The 21,541-nt window shown below is 37.4% G+C and overlaps 3 protein-coding genes across 4 annotated transcripts; 1 reads left to right on the top strand and 2 right to left on the bottom strand.

Annotated features, from left to right (window-relative positions):
• The first annotated feature begins 3,868 nt into the window (after positions 1 to 3,868).
• Positions 3,869 to 5,666, top strand: LOC120326852 (GMP reductase 2-like). Its single transcript, XM_039393207.2, has one exon. It carries the CDS (start codon positions 3,941 to 3,943, stop codon positions 4,979 to 4,981), a length of 1,041 nt encoding a protein of 346 aa, XP_039249141.2. The 5' UTR covers positions 3,869 to 3,940; the 3' UTR covers positions 4,982 to 5,666.
• Positions 5,667 to 6,210: 544 nt separating this feature from the next.
• Positions 6,211 to 7,358, bottom strand: LOC120326071 (kelch domain-containing protein 8A-like). The gene has a single exon (XM_039392296.2). It carries the CDS (start codon positions 7,285 to 7,287, stop codon positions 6,223 to 6,225), a length of 1,065 nt encoding a protein of 354 aa, XP_039248230.1. The 5' UTR covers positions 7,288 to 7,358; the 3' UTR covers positions 6,211 to 6,222.
• A 7,860-nt stretch (positions 7,359 to 15,218) lies between these two features.
• On the bottom strand, positions 15,219 to 21,530 carry LOC120325843 (uncharacterized). Of its 2 annotated transcripts, none has more exons than XM_078111533.1 (9): positions 21,394 to 21,530; positions 18,617 to 19,862; positions 17,946 to 18,009; positions 17,684 to 17,855; positions 17,042 to 17,170; positions 16,479 to 16,637; positions 16,278 to 16,346; positions 16,067 to 16,195; positions 15,219 to 15,997 (listed from the first exon to the last, which is right to left on the bottom strand). In XM_078111533.1, the coding sequence occupies exons 2-9, from the start codon at positions 19,845 to 19,847 to the stop codon at positions 15,902 to 15,904; spliced, it is 2,049 nt and encodes a 682-aa protein (XP_077967659.1). In that variant the 5' UTR covers positions 19,848 to 19,862; positions 21,394 to 21,530; the 3' UTR covers positions 15,219 to 15,901. The 2 variants fall into 2 exon arrangements, with proteins under 2 accessions (XP_077967659.1, XP_077967660.1); XM_078111534.1 differs by lacking the exon at positions 21,394 to 21,530 and adding an exon at positions 20,489 to 21,321.
• Between the last annotated feature and the right edge of the window lie 11 nt (positions 21,531 to 21,541).

Raw genomic sequence — 21,541 nt, forward strand, 5'->3', positions numbered from 1 at the left:
TAAATTGGTACCAGACCGACCGGTTGAGGAGGGATAATTATATTGCTTCTATCACGTCATACAATGCAAAATTGCACAAATAGAATCCCATGTACAGCTATAGTCAGGGCTGCCATAACGTCCTTACTTCAAAGATTTGTCTATATTTTGAAGGTCTTTGTCTCAGAAAATATTTTTGCCCTTTTTTGAAAGAAACGTCCTCTTTTGACATGAGTCCTTATTTTTGTTTTATTTCAAGGGTAGAGGCTCTTATTCCGGGCCCTTAGGTTGGTCAATTCGAATGATTGATTTGACAAAAATTATATTAGAATCTTATTGATTGCTAGGCGCAATAATGGCAACAACAACAGCAAATTATTGCCACAATAGCCAAGATCAGTTCGTTTATATCGAACCAAAATACAACTTAGAAGTGAGATGGAACTAATAGTTTTATTAAGACTAAAGAACTCATGTAGCAAATCTTTGCTAGTGCTAAGTATGATTGGACCCTGGTCGCTCTGGCAAGAACACATTTTGGTTCATTACATTTCGTTCTTTGTTATCTTATGATTATGTTTCCCTGTTGTCCTTATGTTGGGGTTAATATCGATGGCAGCCCTGACTATAGGACTTAGGCCTGTAATTGTCCTGGTTTCAAAACATTTTCAATGTCGTATATGGATACGTGGTCCTCACGAAATAGTAGCACTGGCATTATTAATGGTATATTCTCTGAGAGTAAACTCCTTTGATTACGAATCTTATGAACTGACTTGCTCAGAGCTTATTTTGTTAGTCGGGTGAATACCTTTTTGGTAACATATTTGGAAAATACAGTATATTCCTTGAAATTCATATCCCTAAGTTGTACCGAAAAATAGACCTGAATTTAACGCTTATCGAGATGTAGAATTTTCCCCGTATTAAATTTAGGACTCGCCCATGTTTCACACTACCGCCCTTCACTGAACACAAACGAGAGATCACCGCACCACTACACAGCAATAGAAGAAGGCATGTGAGTCACTTCACAGCGGTACCGAAAAATTGGCATTTGATTACATTCGCGTGACCTTCCTCTATAAACACGTGTTTTCACTTTCGCCGCGAATTTGCGAAAACCAGCTGCGTCCTGCAGCTGTGTAAGCTGTTTTAGTGCCCAGGCCGCCATAGCTTTCGGTCGTTCGGAGTAGGGTCCACACATATATATATTAATCGAGGTATGGAATTTAGTGGGCATACAGAGTTTTAGACTATGATTTTTCAGGGGGGAAAAAAGTGTTAAGATGCCTTCATATGGCTGTGGAACAGCAAGATACAGTATCATAACGACATAACCTAATCATAATTCTGTAAGTCAGTAATTGCTATATACGGTATCCCCGTGGTTGAACATAATACCATAGATTATTAAGTTCAATTTCTAAAGTTGAGATGTGAAAGCTTTGTTTATTCAGTGATTAGCAATAGCCAATACTGCAATAGGAAGACGTTTTCAAGCCCAGTAGCTGCTGTTTTAGAAGCATCTACAATACTGCAATAGGTACGTCCTAAGCATCAACGTCGTCTTCTTCTGTTCTTGTTTCCTGCTGAGACAATATGACATTGCAGTTTTAAGTATCATTGTTATTTGGTTTATCTGGTACATATAGGCTACCATACAGAGATACAAATCAATCAAAACCAATTGTGCAATGCATTATAATATCCTGATTCGCATACAAATAATTTTTAAAGCTGGAGCTGGAGGACCTACAGGGGTGGTGACTCCTCTACGACCCATGGGCCGGGGCCACAGCCCATCTAATTGGGCCACATGGGCCGTGGCCCATCAAGCTATGGGCCGCGGCCTCGTCAGGAAAAATTCAATTATCTAATTCAACCAAAAAATAAACTCCTGTAGTATGTGTACCAGGTTAGGGTTAGGGCAAAATTTTGTTCAGATTCCTTACATTATAGTTCTATTATGAGTTTGGGGACTGTCTGTGTTAGCCAAGTGTAAAGGAACTAACTTAATGGGCCGCGGCCCATAGCCTGATGGGCCGAGGCCCCGGCCCATGGGCCGAAGAGGAGTCACCACTTCCACTCTGGAGGACTGTCACTATCTGATTATTGTATATTACCTATTAGGCTAAAGTTTGTCTTGAATTCAATCTTTAAATGGTATAAACAGTTCAGTTGGTTTTATAGAATGTGACAGCCGGGAAGTTCCAAACATTTTATTCACACTAAATTCGACTGTTATAAGTTTTACATCACTTTTTCATTAATTTTGAAATTCAAATTGAAGAATGATAGGCACCTTCTGAATCCGACAGTTTACTATCACAGCACATTTTCTCTAGTTACATAAGTTTGACTTGAGTTGTTTCAATTAAAAATTCTGAAACTTACATAGAACAAAGGAGGGGATTCCTGAACCTAAAGTATTCCTGTATTTAGTGATGTATAGCATAGGTTCTCAAAGTGCTCCGTACGGAGCCCCAGGGCTCCGCGAGAGAAACCCAGGGGCTCCGCGAGCTATTCGATTACTTTTCAAATACTGACTCAAAATTTTGTAACTGTTCAAAGAAGCGATAACAGCTCAGATAAAATCTGACAACAATATAGCCTCGAAATATGGTAAAGAGGCGAAATTGAAAAAATGACATTATTTATAATCAGGAACGTAGCCAGGATTTTTAAGAGGGAAATGGTTCAAAATTGGAATCGGAAATTTCCGCGCAACATTCTTCGCGATTAAAAAAACGGATAACGAGATTTCTGTTGCGTAAAATATTCAATCCATGACCGATGCGAGCATTTAACGTGTCTCGTCGTTATAATGTAATTGTGCTCATCGTTACTCACACTGTCGGTGCAAAACACGAACAATTGAAATTTATTTTATTGCATTCGGCTCTGTCGCTAGTTTCAGAATGAAAAAAGGTACATCGCGGATCACGTGCACAATTGACTGTGTGCGGCTCCGTCAGTAGTTTCAGAATGGGAAAAAGGTACATCGCGCGCACAATTGACTGTGTTTCGATTTCGCAGTTACAACGATGAAAACCTAACATAACACCAAATTTTGTAATTTACAATGTCTATAAAAACGTTTTCTATCTGAGATGAGTCTGCTGAAAACCAAATTTGTGATCTTCTCTTCTAAGTTTCAGTTTTAATATTTTAGAATGCCGTTTTTCAATCAAGAAATTTGAGTTGCGGATTTACCTCTTTATTAATTATTATTTTTAGCATTTCATCGCCGATGGCTATAATATGGTAACATAATTTTCACATTGAACTCATAATTCCCCACGAGAACAAAAAAGCAATTAACGTCGTCAATGTGTAACAATACATGTATATATATGCCGAGGGAAATTTTTGATTCACGGAGAATAAACACCGGCGGTAAAGATGTTTAAAGGTTCAAAGATACGCCATGCTGACGAAAAATATCGGCAATCGAACAAAATGCAATCGCGCACGTTATTAGCGGCCTTTTAGGTCTTCCAAAAATGTCGAAAGGGAAAAGATTCGACCACTTATTTATTAATGTTTGTCAAGTGTGAAATTTACAGCTTCAGTATATATATAATTTATGTTTGAAATTTAAATTTATGTATGACTTGTATTAACCCTAAGGTTCAGCATTTAAATTAAGTAAAGTACTTTTAACTTGCTCAGGAATATTAATCTGAAAGTAACAATTTTAACATTTATTTTTTGGGGCTCCGTGAATAATAGTAAACCTTTTCAAGGGCTCCGCAACACCAAAAGTTTGAGAACCCCTGATGTATAGAACTGATCAGATTGTATGAATTCCTTCAAACTGTTTAGCCAACCAATAGCATGTGGCATCTTGGAAGGGACAGCTTCAAGCATTAATGCACTGTTCGCTACATTTATATAACATATTCACTCTATGTTTCATAGTTTCAAAAAGTATTTGTAATAAACTGAGTCCGTCAACATGCCAAGAATTGATAATGACATCAAGTTGGATTTCAAGGACGTCTTGTTAAGACCAAAGAGAAGCACCTTGAAAAGTAGAAGTCAAGTCAATCTTAACCGGCACATTGTCTTCAGAAATTCAAAACAAACTTATGAAGGAGTTCCAGTCATAGCTGCTAACATGGATACCACTGGCACTTTTGAAATGGCAAAAACATTTGCTTCACATGGTATGTTTGTGGCAGTACACAAGCACTATGGAACAGAAGATTGGGCTAATTTTGCAAAGGAAAATCCTTCATGTTTGAACAATGTTGCGATAAGCTCTGGTACAAGTGATGCGGATTTTGAAAGAATCAGTGCTACAATAAAGTTGGTTCCAGAAATAAAATATATATGTTTGGATGTTGCCAATGGATACTCTGAATATTTTGTTGAATATGTCAAAAAAGTTAGACATGCTTTTCCTCAACACACAATATTCGCTGGGAATGTTGTAACTGGTGAGATGGTGGAAGAGTTGATACTGGCTGGTGCAGATGTCATAAAGGTTGGCATTGGTCCAGGATCTGTATGTACAACAAGAAAGAAAACTGGAGTTGGATATCCCCAAGTCAGTGCAGTAATTGAATGTGCTGATGCTGCTCATGGCCTTGGAGGTCACATCATTTCAGACGGTGGTTGCTCTTGTCCTGGAGATGTTGCCAAAGCATTTGGTGCAGGGGCAGACTTTGTGATGATTGGTGGTCTTTTTGCTGGGCATGACCAATCAGGTGGAGAAACTATAGAAAGGGAAGGTAAAAAATACAAATTGTTTTATGGAATGAGTTCCACTACTGCCATGCAAAAGCATGTTGGTGGTGTTGCGGAATATAGGGCTTCGGAAGGAAAGACTGTAGAAGTCCCATATAGGGGTGATGTAAATGACACTGTGAGAGACATTCTAGGTGGAATTCGTTCTACATGTACTTATGTTGGAGCTTCAAAGTTGAAAGAACTTGGTAGACGTACTACGTTTATAAGAGTCACACAACAGATAAATAACATGTATGGTAGTTGAAAAGTTGTTTTAGCTTAATTATTTGCAATACTGTGTACCAAAAATATCTTCAAGAATAATCAATAGTCCGGTCTTGATTCACAAAATTTTCATCGCTTTTCGTTGTGGTATTTTTGCCCTTAGTCTAGTTTTAATATTGTAGCTTGTTATTGCATATAATTCTACTACTACAAAAAAAACTTTGATTTCAGAATGTTTAATGTCTATCTAGATACACAAAACTTTGCATTGCTTTTGTTGTGCCATTTTTGCCGTTTGCCTATTGTTATTAATTATTGCATCTAATTCTACAATGATCAACTTGAAAAATTTTGATAGTTGGGACTTGATAAGAGCTAGGCATATGAAAATTTTGAATCACAGCCATCATTTTATTTTTTGTCTGCCGAGCGTTGAGGTAAATTCATCAATTTCATATGGAAGCAATATGTTTACAAAGCGATTCTGACTCCTTTACTCATTGATTACCGGTAAATATGTTTCTTATTGTGTGTGGATTGTGGAAGCTTAGTGAACTTTATGTTGGAGGACCCGTCAAAATAGAAAAATAACATACCATTCGACTTGCCCACTGTCAACAGTAACTAGCTTAATGCATGTAACATTCTATTCAATCACTCATTTGATAATCTTCATGCAATACATACTGTTTGTAATAATAAAATTGTATTGTAATATCAGGTTATTCGTATATGGACCCTGCTTGTAAGTAAACCCCTATTACACAAAAGATGAACGAGGTAGCGATCAGAAACCGCCGACTTAGTGTTCTAGCGGCAGCGACACCGCGTGTCCCATCACCAGTTAGTAACTTGTATCGTCCAAAATCAATAAATAGGCTTCTGGTCAGAGATATGATGAATGCAAAAGAAAGTTGGAGCAGATTCAACCTCGCTTTCGTGAGATATCGCACGTATCTAATAGACAAATACCTATCAACATACTTACTGATCAAGATCGATGTAACTGGCAGTGGCTTGCTATCAGATCTCACACCTGATAAAAAATTTCACGATTTAATATCATAACTGTGTACATTATAGAGTTCACAAGCCTATTTACACGAGTTGCATATTGTTAATAATGAAATTTCAAATTAATGTGAGAGTACTGTGGCACCATAAGTTGTTACAAGAGTTAAAAAAATTCATAATTCTGTGAAGAAAAAAATGGTTCTGGAGGCCACAAGAAAAATAGAAATAAACCATGCAAAGAAAGAAAACAAAATGTGCAATGAAATATCAACTCTTGAAAACAGCACATGCGCCACTTGGTCCTTCTGGACTGATTCCACCGAAAACGTACAACGCTCCTTGAAACACAATAGATGAACAAGTGCTGTGTGCTACAGGCATATCCGAAAGACGTTTCCATTTCTTTGAATCTGGATCGAACATTTCAGTAGAAGCAAGTGGCTTACCTTGGTTTCCCAGCCCGCCTGTAATAAAAACTTTGTTATCTATTGCCACAGCAGTGAAGTCACCCCGCTTGGTGGGAACATTCATCTTCTTAGTTGAGAACCATTCACCCTTGTCTTGCTGTTCTGTAGAATATATTTCACATGCATCTGAAAATCCTTGTTGTGCAGTTTCCTTCAAACCACCCAATGAAATCAAATATTTATCAGTCATAACATATGATGGAAATAATCTTTTGGTTATCATTTGGGGGTATGCAGTCCAACACCTTGAATCATAGTCGTATACCTCGAATGTAGAAACTGGCAATTTCCCTTGTCTTCCTCCAACAACATACACCTTGTTGTTTTTTAGAAAAGCGGACGATGCGTACCGTGCAGTCGGCATGGGTGGAAATGCTTGCCACCTCTCCCGATTCCCGCTAGAGCTCTCGACATCTAAGCATTTGAAATGATCTCTTGGGTTAGTATCGGAACCCATTCCACCGAAAATATGAATTTTTCCATCTTTTGTAATATGTGCCATTCCCATCAAAGCTTCTGACAGTGGCTGCAGGCGCTTCCATTTATTTTCATCAATTTTATAGAACTCTACAGCATCTACAGGAAGCTGGTCACACCCAATCCCTCCTATTGCTACAATTTTGTTGGATATAGCCACCGTGATGGGTGCAGCTCTTTTTGATGGCATATGTTTTAGACTTGTCCATTCATTTGAACTGGGATCGTAAACTTCCAATGTATTTACTGGTTGACCCATCTTGTCGCAACCACCCACTACATATATTTTCCCATCAATACTCACAGCACTAGAGTAAACCCGTGGGTCACACATGGGGTTTATGCTAGACCAACTAAAATTAGCCGCCATATTTTTTCTGTAAATCATTAAAATAATTTTGTCCTTGTTTCAACTATCGATTTTAAATGTTGCGAAAAATTAAACTGAAATATGGTAATCTGATAATCACTCAAAGCCAAGTTTGATGACATGGAACTAGTTACTCTTGTCTGTGGGTATTTTCATTTGTATTGCTCAAAGTAAGACCACTGGTCTGTACCTTATACAGACGCCCACACTATCTTTTCGGACCACAAGCAGACAAGACAGTTTGAGTTGTTATTTCAAAATTTTGTTTTACTTGGGAGTTGTTTGAAAATATGAGGACATTTGTCGGTTTTTGCATAGTTAGGGTCATACAGGAGCGTTACATGTATGTATGTTTATTCGTCTCGTAATAGGGATAAAAAAATAAATGAACGAATATTATTATGTAAGATGGGATGCATGCACAAGACCGTACTGGCCTAAAACACAAATGTGCGGCATGCACCCTTTTTAACAAATATAAAACAAAAAACATTAAATTAAATAATAGTATGGTCCCTTATATAGACAGTTGTGCAAGGTGGGGCAATGCGTCGTTTGGTGTGGTGAAAGTGGTAAGGGTGGAGTATACAAAACTGTTTTTACAGGGGAGTTTATAAGACAAGACAATATATATAAATAGAGACAACACAACAACAAATAAACATATACCATACATAACGCAACTCGTCATACAGTCATATGCTTACTGATGCCGTACTGCAGTGCTCTGTGCCTGCAGTGTGTTTATGTTACATTCAATTTAGACCCCGAATAATAAACGTCACTTGTGTTTTTTATATCTTTCTTTATACATGTTTGTGTGTGCTAGATGAGTAAACTGGCACATGTATTTCTACATGTTTTAAACTTTATTGAAGGTTTTCACGATTTTCCCAAACTTTTATGTGTTCATTGTTTTTGTATGGTTTTTTTTGCGGAAATCAAAATGAACTTCAATCAATCAATCAATTTTATTTGGTCACTCTGATACAAACAAAACACAAAACAACAACAAAGGGCAAGCAAAATACAGAGGACCTGGAGGACGGGCATAACTTAATAAAAAAGTTAAATGCGGAAAGCACTTACTGCCTGATATCGGCACTTCAAAAATTAAATGGAAAACGCTACCAGAGATAAAGTGATTGATTTAGGACCCTTCCGTTTTGCTGATTCAGGATAAAACGGAAAACACTTATACTAGCCATTCCTGAACTAATGCAGTAACCACAACTAATTTAATGAGTTATGTTCCGAAACTCTGAAGGCTACAGTTAGCTTTCATCATATTGCTCACTCTGTAACTTCACCAAGGGCATTTCACGTTTTCGTAGATCAACAATGCCGTTGATAAATGCTACCGGCCCAGCAGTGATCAACGTAAAAAGTGAGTAATGTACGGAGTCAAATACTAAATATAACTTTGATTACAGTACCAAGTGTAGCCGTAAATGGGTGTGACAATTTTTTTTATTTGTTTCCAGCTTTTTACTCGGATTTGCTGTTACCTTTGAGAAAATCGAGTTCTTTTTTTTCCAAATTTTGGTTTTGTAATAACAGGGGCGAGATTTCTCCAAAATCGAGTTTTTGTGAGAATTTGTAACATAAAACTTCCATTATAACTATAACCAAGATATCCGGGATCTTTCGTAGAAAGCCCCGCCAAAAAACACCCTTCCCCCCAACGCCTCAAAATAGAGGAAAATTAGTAATTATCCGGTTATTTCAAAACGTGGAAGGGGTGTTTTTCTCAAATGTCACATTTTTACACTGCTGGAGGCGGTCAGTGATGGGATTCAAATTTTTTTTGTCAGCCGGTTCCATCACAGAAGCCATATTTTTCAGCCGGTTCTGTTACAAATAGTCATATTTTTTCAGCAAATAAACTGATTAATGCTAACCGGTTCGCTGATCTCATAAAATTACGTGAGACGGTTCTATAGAACCAGTGCGAACCGACTGAATCCCACCACTGGAGGCGGTGCCATTCTACGAAAAATCCCAAACTGTACACGAGAAAACAGGTATCTCGGCACATGAAAAAAAAAGCAATTTAAGTTTTTGTTATCAGAATCACCATCTTGTTGGCGTATAACCTACTGATTAACACCTTCAATATGTATAATGAAATACAAAGCATAGTTTTATGATTTTAATATTTAGTAACAGGCCTATATCGGTATGGAAATATTCTATCAGTAGCACTACAAGTTGTATCAACTTGAGAGATCAGCAGCAATTTTCATAGATCGTGTTATTTTGTTCATGCCTGGTCGATAAAATAATCCTTGTACGCCGAATGCATTAAAAATTCCTACCAAAATAGTTTCCCTAACATTGCTTACGTAAATCGTTTCAATTTTCATTCCAACAACTGACATGCAATAATATAGGCCTACTGACATCTGCGTCATACAGTCAACGAACGATACAGTACGGTGAACGAACATGTTATTGCCCTCGTTCTTCAACTCTCTGGTTCGAAAAGAACAAGCAGCAGTTTAGAACATTGGGTGTTTAATCAATCACTCATGTTCACTTTCAACTCATTGCACGTTTAGTTGTCTCGCAACCCAGTGGCGGCGCGTGGTCATTTTGACAACCGGGGCAAGCTACTGCGGGACCAAGTCACCCCCATCTACGGGGACAGGGTGAGCGCTGTAAGTTCTCCCATCATTTTATGAGTATAAAAACCATTCCATCGGTAACAACCAATCGGCAAAAGCGACAATTTTTAACGATAAGAAAGTGTCTTTAAAACCGGTCCAAGTCAAGGGATTAATAAATATAGACATAGTTTATTTTGAAACCTCTTTCAAAAGGAAAGGCAATATTTACCCAGATAAATACAATGACATATTAAGTTTAACAGAAACTTCGGGAAAGCAGACAAAACCTAAAATAAGGTTTAAAACGTTACTATGAAGAAAGGAAAGGTAATGCAAAGATAAGGACATGTGTCGCTCACTCATAGATATATATGCTGCTAGACTTCTACTGCTTGAACATATATGCAACACGCCGCGGTATCTTGGAAGCAAAATGCTCAATAACGCGCTGATTAAAGTCATGCATCCCAGAAATAACGTCTCTGTGAATGGATAAAACAGCCAAGGAATTTAATCTATCTTGCTTCATTGTGTTTCTGAGATACGTTTTAATACGCTTCAGCGTGCTGAATGTTCGCTCTGCGTCGGCGGAAGAAATAGGTGTCGTCAAAATGATGTCCAGAAATTTTGCAGACGCCGCAAAGGTAGTTACTAGAGTGTTATCTATGAGGAAACCATAGAGCGCGCAAGTTGATGTGATGTTCAAAAAAGTTTGATTGGTGTATATGCATCGCAATTCATTTTCCAATTCACCCACGTTTATCATGGGGTAAAATTTGGAGACAGTAGCCAACAAATGGATGGGAAATTGACGTGCAAATTTTGAAAAATGTTTGGGGTTCATCAAAGAGAACGCGGCAAGGTGTTCAGTGCGCAGACGATCGCGTATTTGATTCACCAGAATGTCACAGCATTCCTTTGCAGACAAAATCAAACGCTGCGTTGTTTGCCCGCGGCGTAAAGAAGCACTCCATGTGTCGTCGTATTTTATTGTTTCCCGGATACGAGATAGCCTACAGCATCGCAGAAGTCTGAAATACACGACTGCACAGACGCTCCATCCATTCGCCTTGACTGCAATGCGCCGTATAATACATCCACGTGATAGAATATTGTGGAGAAAAAAGCGAGAAAAAATGAAAACTCACCATCTTCTAGCAGACGCTTTAGACCTGCCGCCTCCCTCACAGAGCGTTCGTCCCAAACCGGAGAGCTCTGAATGCCATTTAAACACTAAATGAGCTCAGACCTAATATCGGACACGCCCTGCACCACGCGTGATTGGAAGTTCCAACGTGTTGGTGCACAAGCTGGGAGACGGCGGCTGCATATCTGGCGAAGGAGGTCAGAGCACTTCGGCGAAACGGAAAAAAATGAAGAAAACCCCGAAACATTTGCAAAAAATATACGGACGAGAGGGGTATCAAGACACATATTTTTAATAACGAGGTTAAATTGGTGTGCATAACAATGCAAAAAATGCGCATGAGGAAAATCTTCTATTATATAAACTTGAACACCATGTTTCGACCCACTCATGACTGCCGCGCCATCATAAGTTTGAGCTATCAATTTTGACTTCGCGTTGTAAGGCTGTAACACTTCTTTCAGTACAGCCGATATCCCGCAAGCCGTGCGATCAACGATTGGTACAAAGCTGTGAAATCTCTCGGTAGGTTTACCATCTTTCACAAACCGAAAAATCACAGCCAGTTGGGAAACGCACGTGATGTCAGTTGTCTCGTCAGACTGAATCAAAAGGAACTGGCAATTCTCAATTTCCAGAGCCAAATGTTGTAAACAAATTTTATACATTGAGTCGAGCAAATCATTTTGGATATCCTTAGATGTCCCTTTCGAAACAGTTGCGGCATCAAGATGATCTCTCAATACTGTATCTAGGGATGCGGTGTATTCCACCATATCCGAAAATACTCCTCTATTAGAAGAGCCAGCCCGTTCATCGTGCCCACGGAGGGACAGCTCGTGACAACCAATGAACTTCAAAACATCTATCAATCGACCGAGAACATGGCGGTTTTTCTCGACGTTTTGGTTGTGCCGACGAATAGAAACCGCGCGTCCTTCATCCAACTGTGCTGCAATATTAACATTTCCGAATGTTCGGTATTTTACTGCATTGTCCAGATGCTCCATAGAAGATTGATGATCCCTGGCACGCTCGGAAAGATGTTTAAGATCTCTAAAACCAAATTTACACCAACGTGAGTCACGGGCGGTAGCAAAAAGTAGGCAATAAAAACAAAAAAGTGCATTTTTGTCCTCGCTGTAACACAACCATTCGTGTTTTTTATACCGAGTTTCTGCGCAGAATGTACGCCGACGCTTTCCTCCGTCATGGGATTGTTCCAGTGAACAATTTTTTGGTTGATAAGGCCCAAGACGTTGTACCTCTAATTTTTGTTCCAGCGGCAGCTGCGAAAACGGAGTGCGAAGTAGTGCATGAACCTTATTCATTATGAGGTCTAAGGCTAAGAAATGCGAAGCCGGAAAGAAGTGAGGAGCTCAAAAGGAATGTGGAAAATCGAAAGCAAATGGACTAAAGGTCTCTAACTGATTCAAATAGCGAAACAAGCGACAAAAACGAAGGCGAGGAAACTATCAACTCTTCAAGCAACCAACGAACGAGAAGGAATGCGTGAATATGTCAACACGTTGTTGTAAGAAACGTCGGCATTGTGTCGTCATAATTTCGGGGCTAGCCCCGATGATTTAGTAAAAGAAACAGAAAACAAACGCGGCGAGTGGAAGATAAAAGAGAGAATACGATATACAATGGGCAACCGGGGCAAAATCGGCGTCGCTCCGTCGACGTTCGGCGAAGGCTTTGCGAGCGAAAAATGAACCATGTCGGGAGAATATGGCTAGTGTAGACAGTCTGTGCAACCGATATTGAGGTATTTTTTATTATACCGAAAAAACAACCGGGGCACTGCCTCGGTTGGCCCTATTGACGCGCCGCCCCTGAGACGCAACCTATATTTGAGAAAACATTGGCGAAATATTTGTGCAATGGAAACGTCGGCCTGCACGCACTCAAAATTAAATATATTCCGTCATCTTCTAAGCCATTTAGGCCGTGAGACAAGGCCTTGAAAACGACTACAAAATGAATTTCGTAGCCCACACAAAGGAAATAATCCTAATATGTTCCTTAGAAATTTAGTAACAATTAATACCTTGTTCCCATTTCCAAAAGTTTCATGATTTACAAAAAAGACGTTTTTACTACAAGAAATGTGTGTAACAACATGCCCTATATCTCTACTTTTCCGGCAACATTGACCAATGAACGCAGACTTCTGCATGACGTAACAATTACAATTTTATCATCTGTGGGTGGTCGGATGAATCTCAGTTTGTACCGATCGATCTTGCACAGCATTTCCATCTTATTTTTTTAGTTCATTAGTTGGGTTATGCTAAGACGGTGTTAGCATAAAAAGTATATATGTCAGATTGATACAACCGAATTTGGAACAAGGCACAATAATCTGTTGCAATATGTGGACCAAAAGTTTGGATTTCCCTGTCTAAAAAATCAACACCACAATTCCATACAAAAGTTGAGCAATATACACTCATGTTAGCTAAATTGTCCATATTATTTTTTTTTCTGATTTAATATGGTTATTTTTTAAAATCCGCCATTCAGTTATATTAGCCAAACTAACTTGCTCTAAACCAGGGGTGTGCAATCTTTAATACAGGAGGGTCAGATACAAGGGACACTGGCTGGAACCACGGGCCGCACCTTTTTAACATAAGCTTTCTAGTAGTTGCAGGCACAACAATTTTGGTTATTGATCTTATGTAGGGTTACCATATTTTTGTGACTTCAAATCGGGACGCTTCGAAAGACAACGACCCCTTAGCTGTGATTTTATAACTTCACATTTTCCGATTTTACTACATAGGCCTACATTCAAAGCTGTCTCGGCTGTCTTTATTGCCCATATTGTTATCGAAATTTCACGCGCATATTCTCTGTCCAAATATCGGATTCAGTTCGAAAAATAGGGAGGAATTGACGTTAACGATACCGGTACAAACAATTCGAATTTAGACTAATTAGTATTGGTTTTACATGCGATACGTTTGCCATCAACGGGAAACGAACGCATTCACCGTCAGTAAGCAGGCTAACACTGCGCTACACAGAAACAACAGTAACGAGAACATGTTTGTGAATTATGCTGGAAAAGCGGGACTTTTGACTGACTTATCGGGACGGCGGGACTGTCCCGCCTAAAGCGGGACGTATGGTAAGCCAAATCTTATGACATTATTGTTTACTTATTGTCAATGAGATGTTGTTTGGATCGTGGCCAAGGGGTTAAAGTCAAATGGAAATTCGCTGCCCCGCACTACGTCGTCCAAATGACCATCCGACAAGCGAGCACGAAATTTATCTTAGTGTAACGCACTTTATATGAAGCTGCTCACAGCAAAATGTGCTTCCGAACGTGCACATTAAACGTTTTGCACTGTCGCACAGATGAGCAGTGGCTCAGTCCCCGGATCTCGGAGTCGAATTTTGCATTTGCAATGACACGTTTCGTAATGACGTTTACCATTAAAATTCCCTTAAATCAGGGGTCGGCAACCTACGGCCCGCGGGCCGGATCCGGCCCGCGACGCTTCACTAAATTATATAATAACAAAACATCTGTTTTGACGATTATATTCTTTAGACCAAATTATATTATAATCTTACAATTATATAATTCACAATTACTTGTTTAATTAATGAGCATATAATTTAATTATAATTAAACAAATAGCAACAAAACGCAGAAAAGTTGATGCTAAGTGCAAAGGGTTCAATGGCGCTGAAAATATTCAAATGGAATTTTATGAGATGCAATGAGGAAATAAATCTATACTCTATTCGAGAGATGTATCACTGCTTGATTTTTATTATAAAAAGTACCATCCGTCGGTTTTCCACCTTTCTAAAAATATGTGCGGCCCGCCAATGACTTGCAACCTTAATTTTGGCCCGCGAGCGACAAAAGGTTGCCGACCCCTGCCTTAAATGAGTGCGATGCTGACCTGGCATATCAAGCAAACTAGTTTTGAAAAGGCAAAAATGAAAAACATTTTCCTGTCCAAGCACTTTAGAATGTTCGGACCGTGTCGCAAACTCCCCTCCGTTTTCCCGACATTTTTATATTTTGAAAATCAACATAAATTTAACTTGTAATTACAACCAACGATGTTCATCAATTAAACGAAAGAAAACTGACGGCTACTTACTACAAAACAAGCGCCGTACAGCAGCACTCGTCACCACATAAACTCGCGTGGAGACAATAATAAATTTAGGATTAAATTTTGTTTTATGCATTAAAGGTCGGGCCGTTCGAGGGCCGCAAAAAAAAATAGTTCGACAACTCCCGGTTTATGGAGTTTTCAAAATAAATATAATCTGCCCATTTAATGCAGATTTCTCTTTAAAGATGTTTGTTGCATATTAGTAATTTTTAGGTATGGAAACCACTGATTGTCACTCTGTTTAAGTGCCAATTTAGGTTAAGATAACAAACTTCCACAGGATGCAGGATTATATGATCAAAAGGATAAATTGGAATGGATTCCATTTTGGTAGTAGGAAAATGGTAGTAATAAATTGAAACGTTGATAGTTGGCCGATGACTGAATGCCAAACCAAAGTACGGTAATTTGCTTACTTTGTTTATACATATTTTGAATAAAGTTGGGAATATAGAGTCATTAATTGTTTACAAATTCACATTAATTTCAATAGAATAAATATTTTAAATCACGGGTTAAAATTATCTAAAATTTTGCGGCAAATTAAAAAAAAATGTATTTGTTGGAAAAAATGAAATTTATTCTAAAACAGTGTTTATGTTTCACAACACTCTGTCATCGAGAGCATATTTGCCTTGCATCGAAAATTTTATAGTAGTATGGTTATAAAATGAAAGATTATAAAATTGAAACTGCATAATTATAAGGTATTCAATCAATTATGGTCACACAGACTTAGAACAATCCTGTTTCCTTTTATGATAAGATTCATATTCTTCTTTATATTTTGTCATTAAACTCTTCCTTGATAGTTGGTCAGCCTTTATAAAATATAATAATATTGTACAAGTTATCTTATATCTTTTATAACTTTCTATCTATATTTATACCTGTCGAATAGGTTCTGGCAATCTGTGCTTACAACATGCAAGTACAACATTCACCGCAGTATCGAGACTGCATCGATGACCTATAGACACATAAACAGGTTTTCGGCTTTCATCTGATGTTCTCAATGCCTGAAAAACAATTATAATTGCATAGCAAAGAGCAATCTAAATTAGAAAAAAATATTTTATTTTTACTGATTAATGTACATACCTTACCGAGTATTTCACCATTTTTAGTAGCAATATTAAATGCACTGCCTTTGCTTTCCATTTCTTTGATCTGAGGTAAAAATTGAGCGTTTATCATTAATACATTTATAAGATACATTTATACAGTGGAGTATTTGAAGAATCCCAGAACTACAACAGCAAAGCAAAAAAATTACCAGAATCACTGTCATGTATTACATACCTTTGCACTATGATCATCATCTCTCTCAATCCCTAGTTCTGGCATGACTAACAAATTCTTTGCGAGCCCGATACTTGGAATGTTGCAGTCTATACCAAATTTAACAGCACTACCATATTTACGCCAGTGCAGCAAACCATTGCCATCCACAATAACAATCTAGAATAGTATTTTCAAATTATTTTTAACAAAACTAATATTTATTGGGTTGGTGTAAAAATGGAGTTGGAGGAGAACACTTTCGAAATAGGGTCAATGTCATACACAAGGGGTAAAGGTGATATCCATGCTTATCCCGATTAAGGAGAAGAACGCCATTAAGGTGGTTTACTCATCTGGGAAACTACATATCATCGAAGTAATAGGAATGGTTATTTATTCACTTTACCAAAAAAAAATATGTGTACCAAAAACCATATATAGTGTTGTCACTGTTGTGTACCAAAAAAGATATATAACCTTGGGTGGTGAAGAAGACCGTAAAACACCAGTATTTACATGTAACAAGTTGCAAAGATGGAAGCAGCTAATCAGTGGCATATGTTAAAAACTTTCATGCTTACTTGAGGCATGAAATCAGTTTTTGCAACTTTCTCCAACTTCCCTTTAAAATACTGTGCTTCTCTATAGGCAAGATATCCAGAAATGTATGGCACATCAATATATTCCTCAGTGGTGTCTTCATATATGACCTGAAAATTTTATATTTACAACATTCAATGTTTTTGGCTTTGACTTTCAAAATCAAATACTTTAACAGTATGGCTGTGAGATTCAGGATGCATGTAGCATTTGAGTTTTAAAAATAGCTTGTTAAGTAGAGTATAATCCAGGTCATCTAATTGCTTTTTGGTTTCAGCAAATTTCGCTACTATATTACATCAGAAATCAATCTGCAAATGTGAACGGCGGTATTTCTTAAGATGTTTTAAGTTTTGAACACACTACTTTTGAGTGGTTATTGGGTACTGCCGTAGTATGTGTACCAGGTTAGGGTTTGGCCATAATTTTATCCCGATTTTCCTCAATTTAGTTCTATTACGAGTTCGGGGACTGTCTGTGTTAGCCAAGTGAATATACCCTCTGCCCATAGGTTTCACTCCCTTTATACAACTTGATGTAAAGTAGGCAAACGAAATTAGTTACCTCCAGACTGGTACACACACTTCTGGAGCACCAAATAAAGAATATCTACACATACTTACCTCTAAATCCGGGAACGACAAGACCACTAATGTAACACATGCTATGTTATTTCTGGTTATGTGATATGATACATCCAAGCCACCCACTCTTTCCAATTCAGAATAATTTCCACCACCTATTGCCCATGATTCTGTGTCTTTTGTTATAACTTGACCAGATTCCATCTCCATACTGCCAAAATGGTTGACAAATCTTAATATTTCCTTCATTTAAATTATTTACCATACTATGCTGTTTCCATGGCATGAGAATAATAATAACCTTCTAAACTTCTCTATCCACTCCATACGATTTTCATCAGAAAGAACAGTCTCTTGTTGAGTTTCTGAATTTATTGCAAAAAATTACAATTTGTAATATGGACCATGATGTTTACTTTTTGATGTGCAGTATATTTTAGAAGTATATTGATTGTCAATTTATCAAAAGTTGATACCGCTACTTACAGAAACAAAGAACAGGCAGAAATTACAGTGAGTGTGTGAATTATGAGAACCACAATATTGAAGAATAAAAATAAGAATAAATGTAAAAATTGTCAATACAACAGATTTGCAATATGCAAACAAACTTCTCCACACCATTTTCAAATATTAAAAATATATATTGCAGTGACAATGTTGAAGAATAAAAGTTCCAAATTTAGATTTATGTATGAGAACTTCAATAGAAGTATTTGAGCCAACTCAAATTTGACCGTTTCTAAATACTAGAGACAACTATTATGCTAACTATAGATTGCGGATTCATACAGAATGAACATAGGAAAATAAATATTTACATGTCTAAATTGTTGTGAACAGTTGTTTTGGATTTGGATTACCGTACTAATACAGTATTACAGAAATTAAAAGCATTCCTTACTAATGGGAGTATTATTTACAACCTTTGCAGCAATTAAAATTGCATTCATGTCAAACCACAGCATGTACCTTTAATATCTCCTTCGGTAGTTTTAGTTTCGAGATTCTTTTTTGGTTGCTCAACAACATCAGCCACCTGTTCCAGCACAGAAGCTTTTGTGTGCTGGTTATCAGTGGCGGAACTTTGCTTATTTTTTTTCTCGGTTGGCATACTAAAGTCTTCACAATCCTTATCAATTGCTTCTGGCATGGAGTCTTTATTTAAAGCTTTTACAGATTCATTGCTTTCAATATTAGCAGTTTTATCAGATGGGCTGTTGCCAGTATTGTCAGGGTCACTTGATCGCCTTTTCGTCCTGTTAGAAGCATGGAGTTCTGAAAAATCTCCTGTTAAGGATGAACTCATGACAGGAGGAACATCATCTTTAACCGTTTGAGTATCAGCACCAACTTCCATATTTTCTGGAACAGATTGCGGTTTGTCAACATCTTCATCCATTTTTTCTGATTGAGATTCAAGTGTTTGCCCTTGGGGGTGTGAGTCCGAGACTCCTTCAGTTGGGAAATTTTCCTCAACTGCAGGAGGAACATTATTTTTGACCATCTTCATATCAGAACCAACTTTTACATCTTGTGGGACAAATTGGGGTTTTTCTACATCCTCATCCATTTTTTCTGATTGAGATGTAACTGTTTGCTCTGGGGGCTGGGAATCAGAGACTCCTCCAGGAGGGAAATATTCTTCAACCAGACGGTTGTAGATTTCGACATCTTTTTGCATGAACAAACAAAACAATACAATATCAACATTTTTGTAATTTTTTTTCAACCAGTTTTTGGTAGTTTCCAGAGCAACATGAGCGGCAGATTCATTCGGATATCCATAGATACCCGTGGATATGCATGGAAATGCAATGCTTCTCAATTTGTGCTTTCGAACCAGACTCAGAGAATTCTCATAACAGCTGGATAAAAGTTCCGAAACTTCACCAATTGGGCCCACAGTGTGGATAACATGTTTAGAAGGCAGTTTATACCCTTTTGTAATTTTAGCTCCACCAGTTTCACAACCATTAAGACCTTTACATTCCTTTAGCAACTCTTTTCCTGCGGCCGCATGTATCGCCCCATCTACTCCTCCACCTCCAAGTAAACTTCTGTTTGCAGCATTTACAATGGCATCAAACCCAAGTCGCGTTATATCACCACGCCATAGGCCAATTCTAGATCGATAAATGTCTTTTCCTGGGGCCGCAAGAGTTTTAATTTCTTTAATAGTGACAATATGTCTAGAATTCATTTTGTCATTGCATGTCTACAATATAAAATAAATTATAATTTGAGATGTAGGTCCATTAGCAAATGAAACAATTTTGCAATATTTGATGCTGTACGATGGTTGATAACGCCGTTTATTTGAAAAATGTTTTTGAAATATTGAAAATGAAATAAAAATAACTTTCTAATTTCAAGTACAAATGTTCGATAGTCCTGTTATATCAAAAGTACAAAAATAAAGCATGTAACAATGCTGTGTTGGTAGATTATCGGGCCAATATTAGAGCTTTAGGAAGTCTTGAACCAAAATTTTTGTGTTCATACACTAGCAGGGGAAAATGCAGACTGCAGAGGATTAAAGCAGTGCTTCTGAACTGGGTGACTGCGGACCAATAGAGTCTGCAAACCTCGCAAAATCTTTCAGGGGGTCAATGAAAGCTAATGATTTTCATAATTTGTAAATCGGGTCAATAAGTCAGAATAAAAAAATCCTGATATGGAAAAGAGGTTCCAAGTTCCAAAATTAAAAGCTAAATATAAAATCACTCTACTTCTTGTAAAATGTTCACAGAAAAATCTCTGACGCAATTTTACACAAATTATTGACTCATATTCTTATATATGAGAGCAATATGTATTATTGTACTATTCACTTCCACATACCCTTGTATACCGGTAGTCATAAAACAAAAACCAGAAAACATTCACAAGTACGCTTTTCCATTGGTTTGATGTCTATTTCTGCATTTGCTTGTATACTGATATATGTTTACCATAGACGCTAATTTGTTATGCTAATCGTAAGTAATATTTATTCATCACTATGTAAAAATTGAAGACATATTTCTGTATTTACATACGGAAGCAAAAACATTCACAGGCAGACAGGTGAAGAGAGGCCCGGAAAAACCTCAAGAGGTTAATTAGCTGTGACACCCTACGAAGTATTACTGCTATTAAAAGATGATCAATAAATAGGAACAATGAAAAACTACATTAGTGAGGCATTGTTATTAAATTTCTAATGTCACAAGGCTGATGTTCAAATTGGGCACAAATAGTGACAAAAATTATTATGATACGAGGGCAAGTTAATCAAGATTTTGGCAAAATATTTTTTTTTTCCTCAAAGTTCTAAATACTAATATTAAAAGCAATAATATAGTAATAATACAACTCGAATATAAGGAATAACACATGGTCTCTGTTTTAACCTATTCATAGCCATTAAAAAGATGAATTTTTAATCGTTCACTGAATGTTGCCAGTATTCTTTCAAAGACTATATAATATACTATATAAGACTATATAATATACAATTTTTAATGCATAGATATTGAGGATTCATCGTGATTTATACAATATTTACATAGTCACAGACACAGGTGATCTATATGAAGCTTCCATGACAAGTTCTCATCCAGGGTTACACCCAAATACAGAAATACTTAATACATTTTGTTCTTTCTATTTTTTTATTGTCAATTTGAGATGGAACTGCCAAGAAATTTGCCTGGAACCAAAAACCTTGAATTTAGTTTTCGAAAGGTTTAGAGAAAATTTATTACCGGTTCTTTTCAGCCATAGGTTGACCATCTCGATTTTTTATTGATTGAAATACACAGTTCTTCACAGCGCGAACAGACTAATCATACCGGTGGGACTTAACTCAATAGTTCCCTTTTCTATGAAACGAGTCACTTCTTCTTTACTGAA

Source organism: Styela clava, chromosome 4 (genome assembly GCF_964204865.1).
Source record: "Styela clava chromosome 4, kaStyClav1.hap1.2, whole genome shotgun sequence".
Lineage (NCBI taxonomy): Eukaryota > Metazoa > Chordata > Ascidiacea > Stolidobranchia > Styelidae > Styela > Styela clava.